At 39.5% G+C, this 21926-nt stretch overlaps 1 protein-coding gene across 48 annotated transcripts in view; it reads left to right on the forward strand.

The window, feature by feature from the left end:
• Window positions 1–21926, forward strand: part of PTPRD (protein tyrosine phosphatase receptor type D) — a 507941-nt gene that overhangs the window by 295158 nt on the left and 190857 nt on the right. For 25 of the 48 annotated variants that reach the window (XM_075317015.1, XM_075317121.1, XM_075317166.1 and 22 more), the window contains 5 exons: window positions 1247–1357; window positions 2442–2453; window positions 5356–5625; window positions 18398–18979; window positions 21145–21278. In XM_075317015.1, the coding sequence (XP_075173130.1) occupies window positions 1247–1357; window positions 2442–2453; window positions 5356–5625; window positions 18398–18979; window positions 21145–21278 (1109 nt within the window). The remainder of the gene's footprint in view (window positions 1–1246; window positions 1358–2441; window positions 2454–5355; window positions 5626–18397; window positions 18980–21144; window positions 21279–21926) is intronic. The other 23 variants (XM_075317045.1, XM_075317175.1, XM_075317055.1 and 20 more) reach the window with 1 other exon arrangement.

Raw genomic sequence — 21926 nt, forward strand, 5'->3', positions numbered from 1 at the left:
TTCTTCCTTAGCTGTTCTTGGTCTGGACCTATGCCACTTGGTCTAGGGAACAGTTGAAGACATGCAGATGGCAACCAGGAGTCAACTTTTTGATCTTGTATTTCAGAGATGTTTTTTTTGTTTTGGTCTTGTAACTGTTCTTCTATTTTTTCTTCTTTTTTCAATTTTTTTTCTTGTAGCAAAATTTAAACCAAACTTCATATTTTCCTCTTGCAAATTCATATACTATAATGGTTTTTCCCTCTTACTGAAAATTCTTGAATCTCTTCATTGACTTTTTGGATCATCAGTTCTCCAGGCGCTGGAAACATCAGGTTTATAACTTTCTATTTTAGTGATATGTTTATAGTAATGTTTTTCAATATACTGACTCAATGTTTACTACTTTTCTTGTTTTTTCTTTTTTTTTTTCTTGGGTTTTGTGACACCACACTGCTAATCCCACCTGTGGATTTTGATGGGTGTCTTAGGGGCCTACTGAGGACCTCAAGCAGTGATTGGTTGACTTCTTCTGGTCTTGGCAGTAGCCATTGTTTTATACCTTTTATTTTCTAATTCAACTGCTCTTTGTTTTCCAGCATACATTTCTTACCTTGTAAGTTGTATCAAACTGTCTTTCTTTAGAACCTGCATGTCTTAACAGAAGATCTGTTTCTTGAAATAAAATCGAGCTATATTTTTATTGATTTGGAAAATTAATGAAAAAAAACAACCCTTTTTTCTTTTTTTACTTTTTTAACCATGCAGCATTTTTCTTATTGCTGCTTAATTTGGCTATCCCAAAATTTAAAATATTTTGGCTTTCCAAAATTTAAAACTTTCAAAACTGTATCACAGTTTATATTTAAAAAAAAAACAAATTACTTAAGATTATTTATCTAAAAATATAAAATTCAACAATGACAAAATATTCAATATTTTGTTATATTCCAAAGCCATACTTCCTTGAAGCAGTTTCACTCATTTCCATTTTAATTAAATTTGAAAAATTGATTTCCTTAAAAAAATAATAAAAATTGCTTGTTGTATATGTGATTTGTTTTCTTATATAATAGTAACAATTGATGACATGAAATGTTTATTTTACCATTGCATTACTTTTTATCTGTAGCGCTTAGCAAGAATCGACGTTGAATGGACCTTCCTATTCGGGGTTTTCTGTGTTACTGATGGAAAATTGGGGATGTCTAGACATAAAAGACAAGTATCTGACTTTTTTTTGGCTGTGTATTTTATATCTGAACAGGTGCACTACAAATTGAGCAGAGTGAAGAAGCCGACCAAGGAAAATATGAGTGTGTTGCAACCAACAGTGCTGGGACACGGTATTCGGCTCCGGCAAATCTATATGTAAGAGGTAGGAATGATAAACCCCTGGTGTCTACATTCTGTGGGCAACGGGGCTATTATTTTCAGGATGTTCGAAGTTAAATAAAAAAGTGGACAACAACTGACTCAATAAATTTGGAAAATATAAGAAAGTTTAGGTCATTGCCAGAGGGTTGTAAGTATTTTTACATAATAACTTTTGTCCTGCATTAAGTTGCGTGCATTGCATTTATTTTTGGAGTGCTCTAATTTTTTTTTTTTAATGTGTCTACTCCTTGGTATACAAATAGGATTAATCTTGAATTTATAGTTTGATGTTCTCCTGAATTGCAGATGACAGTGAAAGCATCACGATGGATACAAATACTGATGTTGCTTTAGCGTTTGTAGTGGATAACCTTCTAACCTTAAACGGCATTATGAGCATAATTGTATATTCATCTCACTTATTTTACTACTCTCCTTCTTTTCTTTGTATTTTTGTTTTTATTAATTTTACATACTTAATTGTAAATGTTATCCCATCCACTACAGCAATGAACTGACTATTCTTCTGCAAAGATAGTCTCTTTTTCTTAAAATAGATGAATTACGGTTGAAATCTATGTTTTATTTTAAGGCTAAGATTTCACCGAAGGCTGGCAATATGTTGCTTGTGTAACTTCGTATAAAAACTAAAAATCGGCAATTCTACCCTTTGTTTGAAAGAAGAAGAATGAAGCGTAATAAATGTACGGTCAACTCATTCCTGTAGTGTTAACAGTTTTAGGAACATACCTAGCTAAAACAAATATATTCTTAAACTATAACTGTTTAATGTCTAAAAAAAAAATAAGTTGAATTACCGCAACACAGAGGTCTCTTGCCGAAACAAATCCTTAAATTTAAAAAGAAAAAAAAAAAAAAAAAATATAAAATAAATGGCTAGCTATTGTTTCTAAGCTGGAGAAATGCTAACGTATATATTGAAGATTAGGGAGGTGTCACATGTAAAAGATGTTCAAAAAGCAGTTGAAAGCCTTGATATGGCCTTTTTACTCTCTCTGTGTTTCCCTTGTTTTTCTCCTTTCCTCATTTCATTGTGTTCTGCATCAAACCCCTACATCCCTCAGAGCTGCGAGAAGGTTGGTGTGTTTTTTACTTTTTACCCACCTTACAAAAATATTAATTCAACAATAACAAAGAATACAAATGAAATGAATGTAGCTGCATTGTGATTTTTTTTTTTAGTTTAGTTTTTTTGATTCATTTTTTTTTCTTACGTTTAGTGTAAAATTTTGGCAATTGATGCTCCAGTTTGGCTTTTTATGCTTGCCGTAATCTAATCGTGATGCATGTGAGAATGATCTTGAGTGCATGGCAACCTTGGATAAACTCTTCTTTTATTTATTAGATGCCTGCCTATACTGCTTGTGATGCATAGTAATTAATAGATTGCATATGGCATATCGAATGGATCAGTTGGGCATGGGAATGCATTATATTGTGATGTTTAATTTGGAGCTATATTAGAACTGTATCTTTGCATGTGTAGTTTTTGCTCGTCTTCTACGTATATAACGTGCTTGCTATTTCACCCTACACTCCTGCCTGCCATACCTTCCACAAGACCATTAAACAATTACCTCTTCAATTATTCACTGATACAATCACATCACTGAGGCTCCATCTATACGTTGTGGCCGTAGTGTGTTTTCTTTTTTCCGCAATCGCAAAAGATGCGTTTTGTGGACGCCACCTAACACATGGCACTAACAAATTCATTATTTGTAATAAGAAATTGTGCTAATCACACTTATTATTTCTTAACATATTAGAATTATGTCTGATATACTCCAAAACAGTGGGGGGTCATCTGTCATCATGGCGACTACCTGTCCCATTTAGGAATCTTTACAAAGAACAATGGCTTGTTGGGGGGAAAATTATTTTTTATCCAATATGGTATATAGTCTTTTGGCTCATGGAAAAAATATTTTTAAAACTTTTTAAAACTTCTACTTTTTCTAAAACAGCAGTAGACTAGCAAAGTTAATTATTGACTGGATAAGAATTGATAGTGTTATATGAAGCTTCCATCATTCTACGTTGTCACCTTATTTTCCTGCACTACATTTCCACATAAATGCAATGTGGGAGATGTTGTGTATGTAAAGTGCCCAGGGTATCTTGTTCCTATCCCTAGATATGGAGAAATGTTTCCAAGCGGAAAATTGCCAGTGTTTTAGTGCACTGCGCAAACTGATGACATTATCGTGAAAAACTCCAATAAAAAAAGAATAAAAATGGAGTTGTTTATTTATAAACAGGGCATCGAAGCACAGCAGAGACGTCCCGGGCTCCCACATTTGTGTGATCCCGACTCCCCCCTAAACTCAAGTTTGTAGACCAGACATTGGAAAATGAGGACTGGCGAGAAATACGGCTAGGTGCCACCAGGATTTTTTTTATTTTTTTTCTTTCTGAATACTACCACCATAGGTAAATTACCTGTCTATCGATTTAGACAAATATCAAACATATGGATACAAAAAAGTGAGCCGGAGTATAAGTTGGTATACATGCAGCTTGTAAGCTCATGTTCATACTGGCCATAAGATATAAAAAAAACTAAACTGAAAATAATATGGTGGGATGGCTTTCGCTTTCTTGATCAAAAATAGTGTTTACTATTACCCTATGTTTATATATACGCATTATGCTTTTAATTAGTTACAGCAGGGTATATGTTTATATTATTTTCAGTTTTGTTTTTTTTAATATCAAACATACTGTATGTCAGAAAGTTTTTTGCACAACTAGATCTCAGATATCTTGTGACATGATCTGTATTTCTATATGCCGGTCACTATGGGAAATGTTCACCAAAATCAGACTATAAAAATGTAAAAATCAATTCCATTTTTGAAATACGTGCCATGACGGATAAATTGAACATTGATCTACTGTGATGTAATAACGAAAGAGTTGAATAGTTGAAGCAGGAACATTTGTGTCTTTTTGCTTACTAGTGTAGATTTTGCAAATGCTTGTTGAAAATACAATTAACCTCCTAGTTGACCCCCTAATTTACATATCAGATATCTCCTTTACTATTAATCGAATAGCTGTTGCTTTTCCTAGAACTTGTATGTAACTAAACTGTGAATGTTCCCCTGCCATACTCCTCTTTTCAGCACACTCACAGCCATAGTGACATTTTAACAACTTCAGCCTAATCTTATACTTCCCCCCTTGTGTTCTCCTCCTTATTTCAAAATCCCAACTCTTTAGTTGTGTACAACCCCCATATGTCCCCTTTTATTGTTTCAGTGCAGATATACAGGATCTACAGACAGACAGACAGACAGGCAGAAAAAAAAAATCATACATGATTATATGTGTGACTTATTTGTATAAAATCCCATAGCATGGTTGCCTAGACCTCAGTCATTTGCTTGCATGCATGACCCAGTCCAGTATTCGATCGAACTGGCTTTGCCTTGTTTACTATAATGATATGTTGCGCTACATATTTTGGTATCTGTTTCAGTATATAAGATTTGTACAGTGAGTTGCATTCACTCTGAAGTCTGAAAGTGAGCCATTACTTTCAGCACATTGTATATGTGCGCCAGGGCTGTGATGTGACAATGTGGCTAGTCACAATGGATCACAACTGGAGGCACTCAACACCTGAGACTGTGTAACATGAGCATGCTGGCAATTCACCAGTTCTTTTATTGAATATGTATGTATATAGAACGTAAAAATATATACATATGTATTTGCATGGTGTTTGTGTTTTGTTCAGTAGTTGGTAACTTGTTGGGGCCTGATAGGTGTAAGTAAATGTATGTTATATGTCTTGAATTAAAATGTTGCATTTAGAAAAGTCAATGTGTATGCACTAGCTGTATACATGATCAATGTGATGCAAATTGTTTTCTTCAAATGTGTCTTTGTAACGTGCATGTCTAAAGAATGATAGCGTCTATTCCCCATGAGCTGTGTTGTACTTATTTCAGCCTTTTTTATTTTGTCCAGTTCGACGAATTGCTCCAAGATTTTCTATCCCTCCCACAAATCACGAGATCATGCCTGGTGGAAGTGTCAATATCACTTGCGTTGCAGTAGGGTCACCAATGCCCTATGTGAAATGGATGCTGGGTGCTGAAGATTTAACTCCTGAGGATGATATGCCAATTGGCAGGAATGTACTGGAGCTTACCGATGTCAGGCAATCGGCTAATTATACCTGTGTTGCAATGTCTACTCTTGGTGTTATAGAAGCAATAGCACAGATAACTGTTAAAGGTAATGAGCTTTATTTGTGATTTCACACTCCTAACATTATGATTTGTTTTTCTCATATACATAGTAGAACTTTAGATAAAATACAACGTTTTATCATTGCATTGTGCTAAACATGTTAAATAATAATTGTTATACTGCCATATAAAAATAATATCCTTCACATATGGAGTACCAATTTATGGAGCTGGCTCAGGTGCTAAGCCCACTTCATGCCTGTTGGTTGATGGCTATTCTACAGCCGATTCCTGCCAGTAACGACAGCTGTTGGAGCTAGCTCTGATCTATGCACTTTACTTCCTTAGTTGCTGCAATTAATATTAACCACGGCATTTAGGTTGTTAGGCCTGTTGTTGGAGGCCCTTTCGTCACCCCAATCACCTGCCATGCCATAGTGGAGCTCTGATGAACAGTCAGGGTTTCATATTCGGCAGGGCTTCATAGGCAATTGCAAATGTGCGAAAATTGAAATACAGACATATTACAGTGTATTCTACCTGTGACCAGAGGTTAAAGTTCCCTGGAGAAGAAAATGTTAAAAAGTAAAAAAAATACATTTCAATCACCTCCAGTTCCCAATAATGTTAATTAACTTTTTTGCTAAAAGCCCACATATTTACAATTGCTTGTCCAACACGAACAATGTGGAACACAAAAAAAATACTACTTGGTCACTTTTAGCACACAGTGAATACTGTAAAAACAAAAGCCAATAAATAGTACACACAATGGACAAATAAATGCAAAATCCCCAAAATATTCCTATACACCTGTTATATTGTGGCAAAAATCGCACTTGCCAGTGTTATAATGCACCAAAACTACATGAACCTCATTGTGTTTAGTACTTATAATAGTGTCCGTTTCCCTTAGGCCTGGTTCCTTTTCTATATTTTTACATATTGAAAATTGAAAAATTATACAGTATGTACCTCTATTACTCATTCTATCCACTTCCTGGTTACCAACATACTAATTATTGTCATTGTTGTAGCTGTTCTGTTTTGTCACAAGTCAGCTTATGGGATCACCAGTGAGGTTCTCTTGAGTTAGGCCTCTTCAGACCTAATCAAGATCGAGCGCTCGGAGAGAAAAGACCAGCATCCATGTGGGCATGATCAATTTCTTCTGTTTATTTCATCAAAGTACAGTTTATTTATACCATTTACAGATCAATGTGATATTGCAAAAGAAAAAAAAAAAAACTTCGAGCTGAACTTTACTAATTGTTCATATGACCTTTAAGTTTTAGCAAAACAAAAATGTAGAGTCATGCATATGAGATAAGAAGAACATTTAGAAACCATAATAATCCTTGAGTCTGTCTCTTATTCCGTAGGCTCCATAATGACTATGAACTACCATCAGATATACTTACTAATAACAATAAATCTTTAATAAAGAAAAAGAGAAACTATTAACCCTTCTATATCAATTTCCCCCTTTTGTAAATGGTATAACCTTCACTACACGGTCAGTAGGCGTCCAAACAGGAGCTGCTGGCTCATGGGCCTAGTACCCATGAGGGGTCTTCCTACCACTTCACCCATCCACCCTCAGTGTGGACACCTACTCCCGGTCAGCAGAGGCCATTTGGGGTCCGTAGTAAACTACAGAGGGTTCAATGCTGGGACTCTTAGAACATACATTATTCAATAGTTTAGGTAATGCATATATCAATGTTTTTACAGCTATATAAAGCAGTAGACAGAACAACAATATTTGCATACAGGTTTGTATAATGCCAGAAACCCAACCTGCTATGCCTTTAAACCAATTGGCTGGATTCATAAAAGAAAATGTATTTCCCCACCAGGAGTCCTTGTTGGCATCGTGCTCTTTTAACCATTTATCCCTAAGTTCACTTGTTTTCTGTATATCTGCTCTAACCTGGAGGTTGCCTGCAGGGTCAATGTAATGGCAACAGGCAGGACCAATTATTTGACACATTCCGCCGTCTTTTGCTGTCACAAAGTCTAGCACTATAGTATGCTGGTTAGTGACTACAATTAATTGTTTTTGTATAGCATTGGTAGCATTTAGAATCTCAAGAACCCGAAAAATTTGATCATCCAGGTAGTCAGTGGACTCTACTAGCTTGTCCCACATTTGCATTAAGAAAGGGTGTATGAAAATAGCACTAAATACCTTATTTGCTTTTCCCAATTCTACTACATGAGGCCTACCATTTGGCCGGGGTTTATTATCTGCTGCTCGTTTATACAAGGTATGAATTGGGACAGCTGCTACATCTACTTCACTATGAGGAACTATGAAAGTGGCTGGTGTAAGTCTGGCAAGTGTGCAGACCCCTCTCATGTCAGGGCTCACCCACTTGTGAGCACGATTCCCACAAACCAAAAACACTCCCTCTGGGAAAATACAAAAGTGAGTTTGACTTTGTACACAATAAAGCAGATTCAGAAGCCCCTTCATGACTTTGAGCACACCACGTATTGTTCATTTGTTTTCCGGTCATACCCGAGATACAGCTACCCCGCTCCCTCCTAAAAGTCCGTCTAATAAATGATGATGTACAGCCCTCAATACCCTTCTGATATACTGTCTCATTGTCCTTGGTTGAGTCATGTGTATGTATATAGAAACAGTTATTGTCTTCTCCACAATTTCCAACACCATTGTATTGAAGACTGAACCATAATCCATCATGGGGAATGGGGCCCGAATGAGGAATCTTAGTCTTTATTTTGGCAATTATGCCCATGTCTGAATCGTATTCCATCCACCACGAGTATCCATCGGGTCGAGTGATATTTAGCTGGAACCAGGGTTTAGTGACCCATCCAACTATAGTCAATGTAGCAGATACATCACGAGGTACATCTTCTCCCAAAAATCTAGATTGAGTCCAGGTTTCATTGTGTATACAGTCTGGTACCAATACCTCCTGTGGTTCCAGAGGTAAGGCTAAATAAGGCATAGTCTTTGAAGAAATAGGACTGTGTGTGCAGATCCAACAGTCTTTTGGCTTTTCTCCCTCCATGTCCTCAGTAAGAGAAATATGGTGGCGAATGAGTTTATTATCCCAGTCCGTATTAAAAAGTTCGCTCAGTGTCTTTGTTTGTTGCAACAACCCTGCTACACCTAGCAGGATAATTAGCAAGACTGTCATTCTGCCGGTGGAGTGACCTTTTTACAGTGACTGGCGTGGATCCAGGTGGGTTTTCCCTCAAGTTTCACTGAGGTGGATGTGGTCAGCTGGACTTGGAATGGGCCATCAAAGCGTGGATCTAGGCTCCTTCTCACGTGTCTGCGCACGACCACCCAATCACCTGGATTCAGCTGATGCACATCTGCACTTGCATTGGGATCTGGAATGGATGAAAAGACATGTTTATGCACCACATTAAGTCTTTCCTGTAAGGCCTGGACGTAGGCTGTCATAGTGCCGTGTTGCATCTGTAACACTTGTGGAAAGTAGAGACCTGTTTTTGGGGCACTACCAAAAAGGACTTCAAAAGGAGACAAGCCTGTCTTCCTATTTGGAGTGTGTCTGACTGAAAAGAGTGCCAGGGATAAGCACTCTACCCAATTCTTTCCTGTCTCTGCCATGGCCTTTTGAATTTTTAGTTTAAGTGTCCCGTTTAATCTCTCTACTTTTCCACTGCTCTGTGGATGATAAGGGGTATGGAATGCCTGCTCTATTCCCAGGGCCTGCATAATGTCCCTCATTATTTCTCCAGTGAAGTGTGTACCCCTGTCACTTTCTATGGCTTCTGGGATGCCATACCGACAGACTAGTTCCTTCATCAGTTTTTCTGCAGTTGTTTTAGCATTTGCACATTTTACTGGATAGGCCTCAACCCATCCTGAGAAGAGATCTACACATACCAGGACGTATTCATACACTCCTACCTTGGGTAGTTGTATGTAGTCTATCTGCAGTCGTTGAAACGGATAGAGCGGTTTGGGTGTTGCTTTCTTAGGGACTTTTACTGTTTTACCTGGGTTGTGTTGTGCGCAGATAATGCAGGATTGTACGTGTTTGGAGGCTACGTAACTGAAGCCAGGAGCGATCCAGAAGGCATTCACCTGGTTACACATGTGACTTTTTGAGGCGTGAGTGGGGCCATGTGTTGCTTGTGCCATCATAGGGAACAGGGACCTTGGTAAACACAACCTGTCCTTACTTTCCCATACTCCATTCGAGTTCAGCCCAGCTCCCATTTTCCCCCAGTGTTCCTTCTCTGTTTGGGCAGCCTGATGCTGGAGGGATTTCAGGACATCCAGACTCACTGTGGCTGGGACTTGCTGGCTCCCTGCCACTATCCTCTGATCCCTAGGCCTCTTTGCCGCTGCTTTCGCAGCCGCATCCGCCCTTCTATTGCCCGCTACCTCCAGTGAGTCACCTTTTGTGTGTGCTTTCACCTTAATGATGCCAACCTGGACTGGTAACATTAGTGCCTCCATTAACTGTTTTACCAATTCTGCATTTTTAATAGGCTTACCAGCTGACGTAAGAAAAGCTCTACTTCTCCAGATAGGGCCAAAATCATGACAGATCCCAAATCCATACTTTGAGTCTGAATAAACATTAATTTTCCTACCTGACCCCGCTCTACACGTCTCAATGAGCGCTGTTAGCTCCGCCTCCTGCGCGGACATGTGCGGCGGGAGTGGTTCAGCTCGGATTACCTCATGCGAGGATACTACTGCATATCCAGTGTAGAATCTCCCATCCAGGTGGTATCTGGAGCCATCTACAAAAAACTCAAAATCTGCATTAGTAATAGGTGTATCATAGACATGTGGAAAACCTGCTGTCTCCTGACTCATCAGCTCTATGCAGTCATGCTCGTGCGTCATGTCAAAGTATTCATCCTCACTTGCTACCATTGTCACCAATTCCCCCTTTTCTGAATCTACTGGCAAAAGGGTGGCTGGATTCAGAACATTACACCTCTTGAGGGTGACATACTCAGGAATCAGAAGGGCACATTCAAGTCTGAGCTGTCTGGCCATAGACAGGTGTTTTGGTTGGACTTGCACAAGTATAGCATGAATGTCATGCGGGGAGTAAATTGTTAAGGGAAATGTCAATGTGATCTCGCAAGCTTTCCCTAGCAGTACTGCAGCAGCCGCTACAGCACGGACACACGTGGGTGACCCTCTGACAACTGGGTCCAATCGCGCTGAGTAGTAAGCTATTGGTCTTTGTTTGTCACCATGTTGCTGTGTGAGGACGGCTGTCGCATGCCCTCCCTGTTCTGTGCAAAACAAGAAAAATGGTTGATCGTAATTTGGAATACCCAGGGCTGGGGCAGATACAATGAGTAGTTTAAGGGAATGAAAGGAATCAATAGCTTCCTGAGTGAGGTCAAAGGGGTCAGATGACAGACAATCATAGAGGGGTTGCATCATTTGCGAGGCAGACCTTATCCAAGGCCTGCAGTATGACACTAAGCCCAAAAAGGTGCGCAGTTGCCGGTGGGACCTGGGTAAGGAGAGATTTTGGACTGCTTGTTTTCTCTCCTCAGTCAGGTGTCTCGTACCTTCAGAGATACAGTGACCCAAAAATGTTACCTTTTGCTTACAGTACTGTAATTTTTCACGTGAAACTTTGCAACCATTCTCTGCCAGAAAACACAACAAAGAAATTGTGGCTTCCTTGCAGGACGTCTGGTCTGGACAGCAGAGCAAAAGGTCATCCACGTACTGCAATAGCGTAACCTGTGGATGAGGCGGTTGCCACTGCTCCAGAATTCCTGCCATAGCTGTAGAATAAATGGTAGGTGAATTCATTCCTCCTTGCGGGAGGACTGTCCACAGGTACTGTTTCCCCTCATGTGTGAAGGCAAAAAGATACTGACAGTCAGGGTGTAGAGGCACTGAGAAAAAGGCATTTGCCAAATCAATTACTGTAAAACATTTGGAGGTCCCTGGGATTTGTGACAGTAAGGTATGTGGGTTTGGAACAATTGGTGTTACACTCTCAGTGACAGCATTGACAGCTCTCAAATCATGCACCATTCTGTACGTGTCAGGGGAACCTTTGGGCCCTTTTTTCTTGATTGGATACAAGGGAGTGTTACAGGGGGAGGACCTTTGTACTAGAGCCCCTGCTTCCACATATTCTCTTATATCTCTGGTCAGGGCCATTGATTTGGCTGGACTTAAGGGATACTGTTTTAAACAAGGAGGAGTGGAGCCTTCTTTTAATTTTATCATGACTGGGGGAATAGGAAGCCGACCAACATCAGTTTTTCCCTTTGCCCATACAATGTCTGGAACTTGTTGCATTGCTATGTCTTCACTAGTTCTGGTATCGGACACTCTCGCAGATTTGGACATGTACACCATTGCTGCAATCTTGCACAAGTGTTTGTCAGAGAGGGGACTTGTGACTGTAATACCTTCTGGGGTGTATTGTATGGTAGCCTGGATAGCACTTAACACATCAGCCCCCAGCAAATTCATAGGAGTGTTTTCACTAACAATAAGCTTTGTGAGAATTTCCTGGCTATCTTGTAATCTCAGCTTCATCTGTTTTGTCAAGGGAGTTTCAGACACCAATCCCTCCACCCCAACACACTCCACAGTCTCGTCAGTGATCATATCTGGCTTTATCAGGTCTTTATGTACCACAGTGCCGGCTGCCCCAGTGTCAATTAAAAATTCTGCCTCTTTCCCCCCTGGCATGGTTATGGTCGTAAGTAAGGTGGGACCAGGTCCTGAGGGAACGAAAACAGGGTACACATTTGTCACTGGGTTGCCAGTTTCCTAGGTCAGAGGCAAGGGAGGAGGGAAATCAGTCTGCTCACTCTCCTTTTTGGAGTTTTTGCACTGTCTGGCATAATGTCCATTCTGTCCACAATTCCAGCACTGTACGGTCGCTCGGTCACCTGGTGCCCCCCCCCTCTGTTTCCACTGTCTTCCTTGTGCTCTAGCATACATAACTGGTCGCTTGCATTTTGTCAGTTCAACCCCCTTAGCTACTTGCAGAAGGTCTGTTGGGTCCATGTTTCTCCACTCAGGTCTGGCTGTCTGTACTGCTTCTCGTAAAAACTTATTCATACCGTCAATGAATGCATTCACCAATATTTTGATATCAAGGTCGTTTCTTGCACTGTACCCCATGTCTGTCCACTTCAGCTGTAACCTCCCAAAGTACGTCTCTATACTCTCCCCTTTTTGCTGTGTCACGTCAGTCATCAGTACAGACTGCTCTGTTTGTTTCTTTGTAGCCCATCCTTTCAATGCCTCACAGTACGTCATTCCAGACCTCTCAGACTCAACGTCCATGACCCATGATTGCTCCTTCATCACATCAGTATGCGTCTTAATTATGTGTCCCAGCACGTCACCTGCTTTTGCAGTCACCAAACTCTCGAGGTCTGCCCAAGTGCATTTATAAGTCACCTGTATTGTCTGTATTTGCCTGTAAAATGGGAAAGGTTGGTTTTCAGGGTCAGGTAACTGTTTCAACATAGCTAGCTGGTCAGAGGGGCTCCAGGGGTAATATTCCTGTGTCTGTCTGATTCTTGTGACCTTCCTCGGTCGGGATGTATCTGATTTTTTTGTACTGGTCCCAGCGTGTTCTTTCCTTTCCTCACCGTCAGCTTCCTCCGCAAAACTCAATTCCTTCACTACCTCTGTCTCAGTGTCAGCGTCCTCTGTCATCACATGTGATCTGGTTCGAACAGGATTTAGTGCAATCCGCTTAGGGCGAGTAACATTACATGTAGCACAAGTACCTCTCCAGTCTGGGTTTTTCTGACTACAATGTTTACAAGTCCATTCATCTGGTCTGGGTTTCTGCTTATGAGAAGGGGGGGCGGTAGCAGTCACAATTCCTGCTTTTGGTGCATTAAAACATTCATAATACACCTTATCTCCCGCTGTGGTCTCTTTATATCCACAATGCTGCACCTCTTCAGCCACACGACACCATTTATTTACTTGTTGCTCTACCCTCTTGTCTTTTATCCAACCTCTCTTTTCTTCCCTGAATCTGTGCCATTTCTCAACATCCAAACATCCGTACTCTGGCATGTCTGCCTTTTTGAGTATCGGTCTGACATTTTTCACTGCTTCCTTGCCTTCTCTTTCTTGCACTATCTGTTTGGCTGTTTTGGATCCTGCTGGAGCCCCACGCTGCACACTGAACAAGTTGCCCATGGCTTCAACTTATTCCCACACAGCCCACCTTTCTGCAAATGCCCTCTCAGTGTCCCTGAACCTTGTTAACAGGCCACACGTCTCCTGGCAAGTCAGAATGGGCTCTCAAGTGGTAGCAAGAAGGCTCAATCAGCATTCACTCTCACCTGCTACACTTGTAGGGCGTATTGGGAAGGGTTAAAAAACACCTCTCACCCAATAGACCAGATGACTAAAGCAGGAAGGACCAGGTGTGATAGTCCTCTCACCTGCTAGACCACCTCCATGTAAGTGGGAAGGCCACACGGCTCTCTAACCCACTTGACCTGATGTGTGCAGTTTGGCTACTCCATGCTGGTCCTTTACAAAGTATTTCAGCAACAAACGTAAGAGTTAAACCAAAACAATTAACAGAGCTGACTTCTCACAGAGGGCAGAAAATCGCGCAGCTGTTCACTTGACCCCTCCCAAAAGAATGTCAGCCAGCGCACAGTTTGTTTAGCAAGAGTCTTATCTCGTTCAGATTCAGCTTCCAAAACACAATCCTAATACCCACTGGTATAATACACAATCCCTGCAGAAAATTGAGACCACTTATATACCTTCACAGCACTAATATTCTACTTTACTATAAAACCTTCATCCCCATTTTGAGGGGAAGAAACACACAATATCTCACTATAAGGACAGATCCCAGGACCACTTGTCTTACTCATTCATTGATTCCAGAAGCATAGGTAACAATACACCTTCCAAGGATCAGTTAACCTCACATGCAAATAAAATTATCTAAACCGCTCTTGATACTGATGGGAAAAAATACATATGTCAGGTATCCACTCAAATACTCTATATGGCTATGCCCTGTGACATTTCACAACCGGAACATCTTTTCACAGTCCACAGTATGACATATAACCATTAGACTTATACATACATATTATTTCACCAAGTCTCTTATCACAATTACTTGTCACTTTGTTATTCAGAGGCTTCTCATCAATATACAACAACCTATTGCCTCCCTACTTTATCTAGGCATTAATATGAAACCACTTATGAACACATATCCCTAGACCAGAGTATTGCCACAAAAACACAAAACACAGCAACACAGCAAATGCAATTATACAGAGACTGTCCCAAATTCCGTGCTATGCACTCTATGCAATCAGTTAATGGACGGACAACAGATTATCTTATTACTCTATATTTCAACTCTCATTCAGACATGCATGAAAAAAACAATACTCACTGGTGATGCCAGAGTTCTTGAACCGTGTGTACAGCCTTACCCAGAATATTCGGGAAATCAGAGAGAGTGAAATGAAGTGTAAGAATAAAGCTTCTCACCTTGCTGCAGCTGAAATTTCACTGTCTCAAGAGTCCCCAAAACTTCTTCCGAATAGGCTGGTTGGCCACGGCCCCACGTTGGGCGCCAAACTGTTGTAGCTGTTCTGTTTTGTCACAAGTCAGCTTATGGGATCACCAGTGAGGTTCTCTTGAGTTAGGCCTCTTCAGACCTAATCAAGATCGAGCGCTCGGAGAGAAAAGACCAGCATCCATGTGGGCATGATCAATTTCTTCTGTTTATTTCATCAAAGTACAGTTTATTTATACCATTTACAGATCAATGTGATATTGCAAAAGAAAAAAAAAAAAACTTCGAGCTGAACTTTACTAATTGTTCATATGACCTTTAAGTTTTAGCAAAACAAAAATGTAGAGTCATGCATATGAGATAAGAAGAACATTTAGAAACCATATTAACCCTTCTATATCATCATCTTGTATAGCAAGTGAAATAAGTATTAAACGTGTCACCAATTTTCTAAGTAAATATATTTCTAAGGCTATGTGCGCACTAGAAAGTGCATTTTTCTTGAGAAAAAAACGGACCCCCTGAAAGAATCCCGCACCCATGGTAAAAACCGCGGTAAAACTGCACCCGTGGTTTTGCCGCAGATTTTCCGCAAGTTGGTCCCCGCGATTTTTACCATTATCTATGGCAAAAAAACGCAGGTACCTGTGGAAAAGACATGACATGCACATTTTCTCAAGAAATTTTCTCAAGAAATTCTGCAGAAAGAATGTTCTTGAGAAAAAAACGCAGTGTGCGCACAGCTATTTTTTTTCCCATAGGTTTTGCTGGGAAATGTCTGCAGAAAGGTTACCAACATTTCTCAAGAAATTTCTACAGCAAAACCGCGGGTAAAACCGCGGGTAAAAACGTAGTGTGCGCACAAGGCCTAAAGGTGCTATTGACATGAATTTCTCACTAGATGTTGGTAACAACCCATTCAATCCTCACAAACAAAAATATATAACCATAGATGTCCATAAATTTAGTGATGTGTGATAATGAGAAATTGCATAGGGAAATTATTAAAGTATTGAACACAGCAACTGAAGTTTATTTAATCCTTTATACAAAAGCTTTTGTTGGTGATGACAGCTTCAAGATGCTTCCTGTATGGAGAAACTAGTCACCTACATAGGCTCAGGTGTGATTTTGGCCAATTCTTCCACTCAAACAATCTTCAAATCTTGAAGGTTCCATGGGCTCCTTCTATAAATTCTGAGCTTTAGTTCCTTCCATAAATATTCTATTGAAGGCTAGTGATTGGCTGAGCCATTCCAGGAGCTTTATTTTATCTCTCTGAAACCAAATAAGAGTTTTCTTGGCTGTGTGTTTGGAATCATTGTCTTGCTAAAATGTCCACCTTAGTTTCATCTTCATCATCCTGCTAGATGTTACCAGTTTTTATCTAAAATGTCTCGGTACATTTCTTCATTCATCCTTCCTACAATTATATGAAGTTTGCCATATACTGACAAATAGCCCCATATCATGATGTTCCCACTTCCAATCTTCACTGTTGTGTTGGTATTTTGGTGTGATATGCAGTGCCTTTTGGCTTGCAAACACAGTGTGTATTATGGTTTCCAAAGAGTTTATTTTGGTCTCTAATCAGCAGACTATATTCTCAGAGTATTTTACTGGCTTGTCTAAATGTTGTTGAGCAAACCTTAAACACACTTGAGCCTGCTTTTTGTTCAGCAGTGGAGTCTTGCATGGTGAGCATGCATACAGGCCATGGACGTTGAGTGTATTACTTATTATTTTCTTTGAAATAATTGTACCTGCTGATTCCAAGTTCTTCTGTAGGTCCCCAGAGGTGGTTCTTGGCCCTTGGACAACTTTTCTGATAATTATTTTCAGCACTTTGTTTGAAATCATTCAGGCAGCACTGGGGCGTTCCAGTTTATGGTGAAATAATATTTTATCCTCTTCTGGATTATGTCCCTAACAGTGCACACCGGAACCTTTAGTAGTTCAGAAATTCTTCTGTAACCAATGCCATCAGTACGTTATGCAACAACAAGGTTGTGAATGTCTTGAGATAGCTCACTAGTTTTACCCATCATGAGATGTTTCTTGTGTGGCACCTCAGTAGTGAGACTCCTTTTTATAAGCCATCAGTTAAACCAGTTGATATTATTTTTCACTAAGTGGCAGAATTGCTTTCTGATTACTGATAGATTTCAGCTAGTGTCATGAGTTTCCATGGCTTCTTGCACCTCTCTTTCTTTATGTGTTCAATACTTTTTTCCTGTGTAATTTCTCACTATTACACAAAACGTAATTTATGGACATCTTTTTTTTTTAATTTCTTTGCCTTTGTTGATTGGATGGATTGTTATGGACATCTGGTGAGAAATTAATGTCAATAAAATCTTTAGAAATATATTTACTTAGAAAATTGATGGTGTGTTTAATACTTATTTCACCTGCTGTATGTCATCTTGTATGTTTTCAACTTTTTTTATACAAATGTGTTTGTAATAAAATCAATGGTTTTAGCCAACAAACTCTTTCCATTTCTGCTTCAAAAATATAGAATAAACTGGGTAATCCTATTTCATAAACTATCTAGTATATTATTTGGAAGTGTTCAAGATGTTTAGGCTGCAAGTGCACTGTGTGTAGCAATCTGTGAATGGAAGACATGTTGCCTTGGAGGAGTTTCAGGGCCCCATCAGAGAATTTACCAGATCCCCGATAGACAGTCTTAGCCTTCATATAAATTACTATAAGAAGTTAAATATTACAAATAATGTGGTCATATGTTGTTTTTTACTGAAATAATTTGAAATACTCATAACATTCCACATTATCCTAATGAATGTTTAGTAATAAGAGCAGATAATGATCATTATCTGTAGTACTTGTCTTTAGAATATAATTAGCCAATTATAATGATCCCATTCCCTGACCCATACCTTCCTTTAGTCCTTTGAATTGGAACAAAAGCTTGAAAAACATTAACAAATGAAAGCCGTACCTTCCCACATTATACGGTATCACCCACATGTTTCTGATTTTTACTCGTACATGTGTTATGTACAATTCTTGCATATAATTTCCTTTGCATATAAGTTTCCTTTGTGACATAAAAAAGACAAATTTTCATTCATTACCATTTTCTTTACCCAGGCAATAAACTGTGTTATTTAGGACAAAAAAATATTTTTGAAGCATTGCTTTTTATTCTAAATATCAATTGAACTGATATTACATTGAACAAAGCTTTCATATAATTTCCTGTTTGGAGGGAATATTGTACTTAACCTAGTCATTACATTTTTATTACAGCCTTACCAAGGCCTCCTGGAACTCCTGTGGTGACAGAAAGCACTGCTACAAGTATTACACTAACCTGGGATTCTGGAAATCCTGAGCCTGTAACTTATTATATAATCCAGCACAAACCGAAGAATTCTGAAGAACAGTATAAAGAAATTGATGGTGTGGCTACAACGCGGTATAGTGTTGCTGGCCTTAGTCCATATTCAGAGTACGAGTTCAGAGTGGTCGCTGTGAACAACATAGGGCGAGGCCCACCCAGCGAGCCAGTCACCACAAGGACTTCAGAACAAGCCCCTTCTAGTGCCCCTCGGAATGTGCAGGCACGCATGCTGAGCTCAACCACTATATTGGTTCAGTGGGAAGAACCTGAGGAACCCAATGGACAGATACAGGGCTATAGAGTTTATTATACTATGGACCCTACCCAACATATTAATAGTTGGACAAAATATAATGTAGCTGATAGTCAAATTACCACTATAGGAAACTTGGTGCCTCAAAAAACTTACTCAGTGAAGGTCCTAGCCTTTACTTCAGTCGGGGATGGACCTTTATCTAATGAAATTCAAGTCATCACGCAGACAGGAGGTAGGTTAAGCAATTCTAACTGGTAAGCACTCTATTAATTATTTTTAGATTATTTTCTATTGATTATATATATATATATATATATATATATATATATATATAGTGTATCACAAAAGTGAGTACTCCACTCACATTTTTGTAAATATTTTACTACATTTTGTGATAGGTCAACACTGAAGACATATTACTTTGATGCGATGTAAAGTAGTCAGTGTACAGCTTGTATAACACTTTAAATTTGGTGTGGCCTCAACACATAGCCATTAGTGTCAAAACAGCTGGCAACAAAAGTGAGTACATCACTAAGTGAAAATGGACAAATTGTGCCCAACGTGGCAATAATTTGTGTGGCCATCAATTTTTTCAAGCACTGCCTTAAGTCTTTTGACCATGGAGTTCACTAGAGCTCACAGGAGCCAATTGAATCCTCTTTCACTCCTACATGATGACATGATGACAGTTGGGGAATCCTAGAAACCTTGCACTCCTCCAACTTCTGTTTGAGGAGCCCCCCACAGATGATCAATAGGGTTTAGGTCTTGAGACATGCCTGGAAGTTCAACAACTTTACCCTCAGTTTCTTTAGCAAGGAAGTAGTCATCTTGGAACAGTGTTTTGGGTCGTTATCATGATGGAATACTGCCTTCTGGCCCAGTTTCTGAAGGTAGGGGATCATGCTCTGTTTCAGTGTTGCACAGTACATGTTGGCAGTCATGGTTCCCTCAATGACCTGTAGCTCCCCACAGCTAGCAGCACTCATGCATCCCCAAAGCATGATACCCCCATCACCATGCTTTATGTAGGCAGGACATACTTGTCTTTGTACTTCTCAGCTTGTTACCACCATACACGCTTGATACCATCTGAATCAAATAAGTTTGTCTTGGTCTCATCACACCACAGGACATGATAGTGATGATAACCATGCAGACCAATTTGATGCAGTTTGTGTTGAGCACTGACAGGCATATCCCGCTTCCACTCCTTTAACCTCTGCAGCAACGCTGGCAACACACATCTATTTTGAAAGTCAGCCTCTGGATATGATGCCGAACACGAACATTCAACTTGTTTGGTCCACCATGGGGAGGCCTGTTTTGCAACTGGTTTTGTTAGACCGCTGTATGGTATTGGCTACTGTGCTGCAGCTCAGCTTCAGTGTGCTGGGAATCTTTCTCTAACTACTTTACATTATATCAAAGTGTCATATCTTCAGTGTTGAAAAGATATAATATACTTCCTCTGAAGCGTCAACTTAAAAGGTTATTTACTTTTACCCTTATGATTGAGATACAGGATAACTTGCTGAACTCAGAGATTCCAAAAATGCAAATATCAATGCTTTGGAACTGTAAGAACAGGGCTCTCCAGTCATTTATTGAATGGAGTGAAGGTGCACATCTGCTCCATTTATTCTGAATGGGACTGCAGAAATTGCTCAATAAGGTGTTTGATTTTCTGTATCATTCCCATAGGCAATGAATAGAGTGGAGTTCGAACATGTGCACCTTCTCTTCATTCAACATAGGGGTTGCAATGCCCTATTGTTGGGAGTTCAGAGCCCTGATCTCAACAGCATAAGGAGTCCCCAGCACTCAGACCCCAGCAATCAGAAAGGGATACATTTTTTTTGGGGGGGGAGTAAGCCTTTAAACAAGACTTGAACATGATGATAATTTTTGGTAAAATAATGTACAGCATACATTAATGCTATTTTTGCTCTTTTCAAACTAACTTCAAGTAGAAAAATTGCATGGTTGTAATGGATTGCTTTCTTTATAATTAAGATTCTATTAAGGTATGATTACTATCAAACGTGTATCCAAATAGGAAGGTGTATCAATATGTCTTGGAAATACGCCACTACATAGACAGTTTCTTGCTGATCTTCCAATAAAAATGTCATTTTGCATAAGAAATTATTGCAAACTAACTAGTCATGAATATGAACTAATAATCCACCTTTTTACCTCATTTCCTAGGCTATATACAGATAGATTAAGTAGCTACTCATTTCACAGGCACTAGTAACTGTGTGTGTGTGTGTGTTTAAGATTAGAAAAGTGTAGTTTGATCCCGATTTGGGGTAGGAAATGATGGTAGTGATCTTCGTGCAATATGTTGGCTTTATATAAAGGAAATACATGTAATATTTCTTCCTGCAGTTCCTAGTCAGCCTCTAAACTTTAAAGCAGAAGCAGAGTCAGAAACAAGTATACTACTGTCCTGGACTCCCCCACGTTCTGACACAATCTCCAGCTACAAGCTGTATTATAAAGAAGGGGATCACGCAGAGGAGGTAAATTGAGGGTTCTTCATTGTCGGAAACCTTTAACGTTTTATGATATCTTTTAAAGTTTCAAGAGATTGAAAAAAACCATAAATATTTTTAGTTATTAGATTAAATTTTTAATTGTTAGATTAAATGGGAACTTTTTTGTCAGAGATCTGCTTTCCTTTCTCAATTATGAGCTACTTCTTCCTCTTCCCCTTACCTCCTGAAATCACCATCCAGTCTGAAAACAGCTCAGACAAGACTAACTTCAAGCTCCCTGTGTTGCCATGTGTCACACCCCACCATTCTCTTTGGAAAGGGGTGGGAGAGGAGGACAACGTAGCAGAGGAAGAAGCAAACAGAGGGAGACAAAGAGAGATAGTGCTGAGCTTTCTAGCAAGTCTTTTACCTCACTCTAGTGTTGGATTCATGTCTACATTGATCAAATATGCTGTGTACTTTCATTCATGCTGCTGATGTTTGATTCTGTGTGCTAAAATCATTGATTTAGAGTTTGAATACTTCTCTGTGTGATGTGCTGTGTAGCTGCTAGTCTCCTCCCACTAAGAGTGGATTGCAAATTTGCTACAGAGACTGCAGAATCAAAAATCAGTGAAAATATAGAATATAAGTCATATAATGGCCTGATATAGTGTTATTCCTCCTGTACTT

This window comes from Anomaloglossus baeobatrachus, chromosome 1, assembly GCF_048569485.1.
Source record: "Anomaloglossus baeobatrachus isolate aAnoBae1 chromosome 1, aAnoBae1.hap1, whole genome shotgun sequence".
Taxonomy (NCBI): domain Eukaryota; kingdom Metazoa; phylum Chordata; class Amphibia; order Anura; family Aromobatidae; genus Anomaloglossus; species Anomaloglossus baeobatrachus.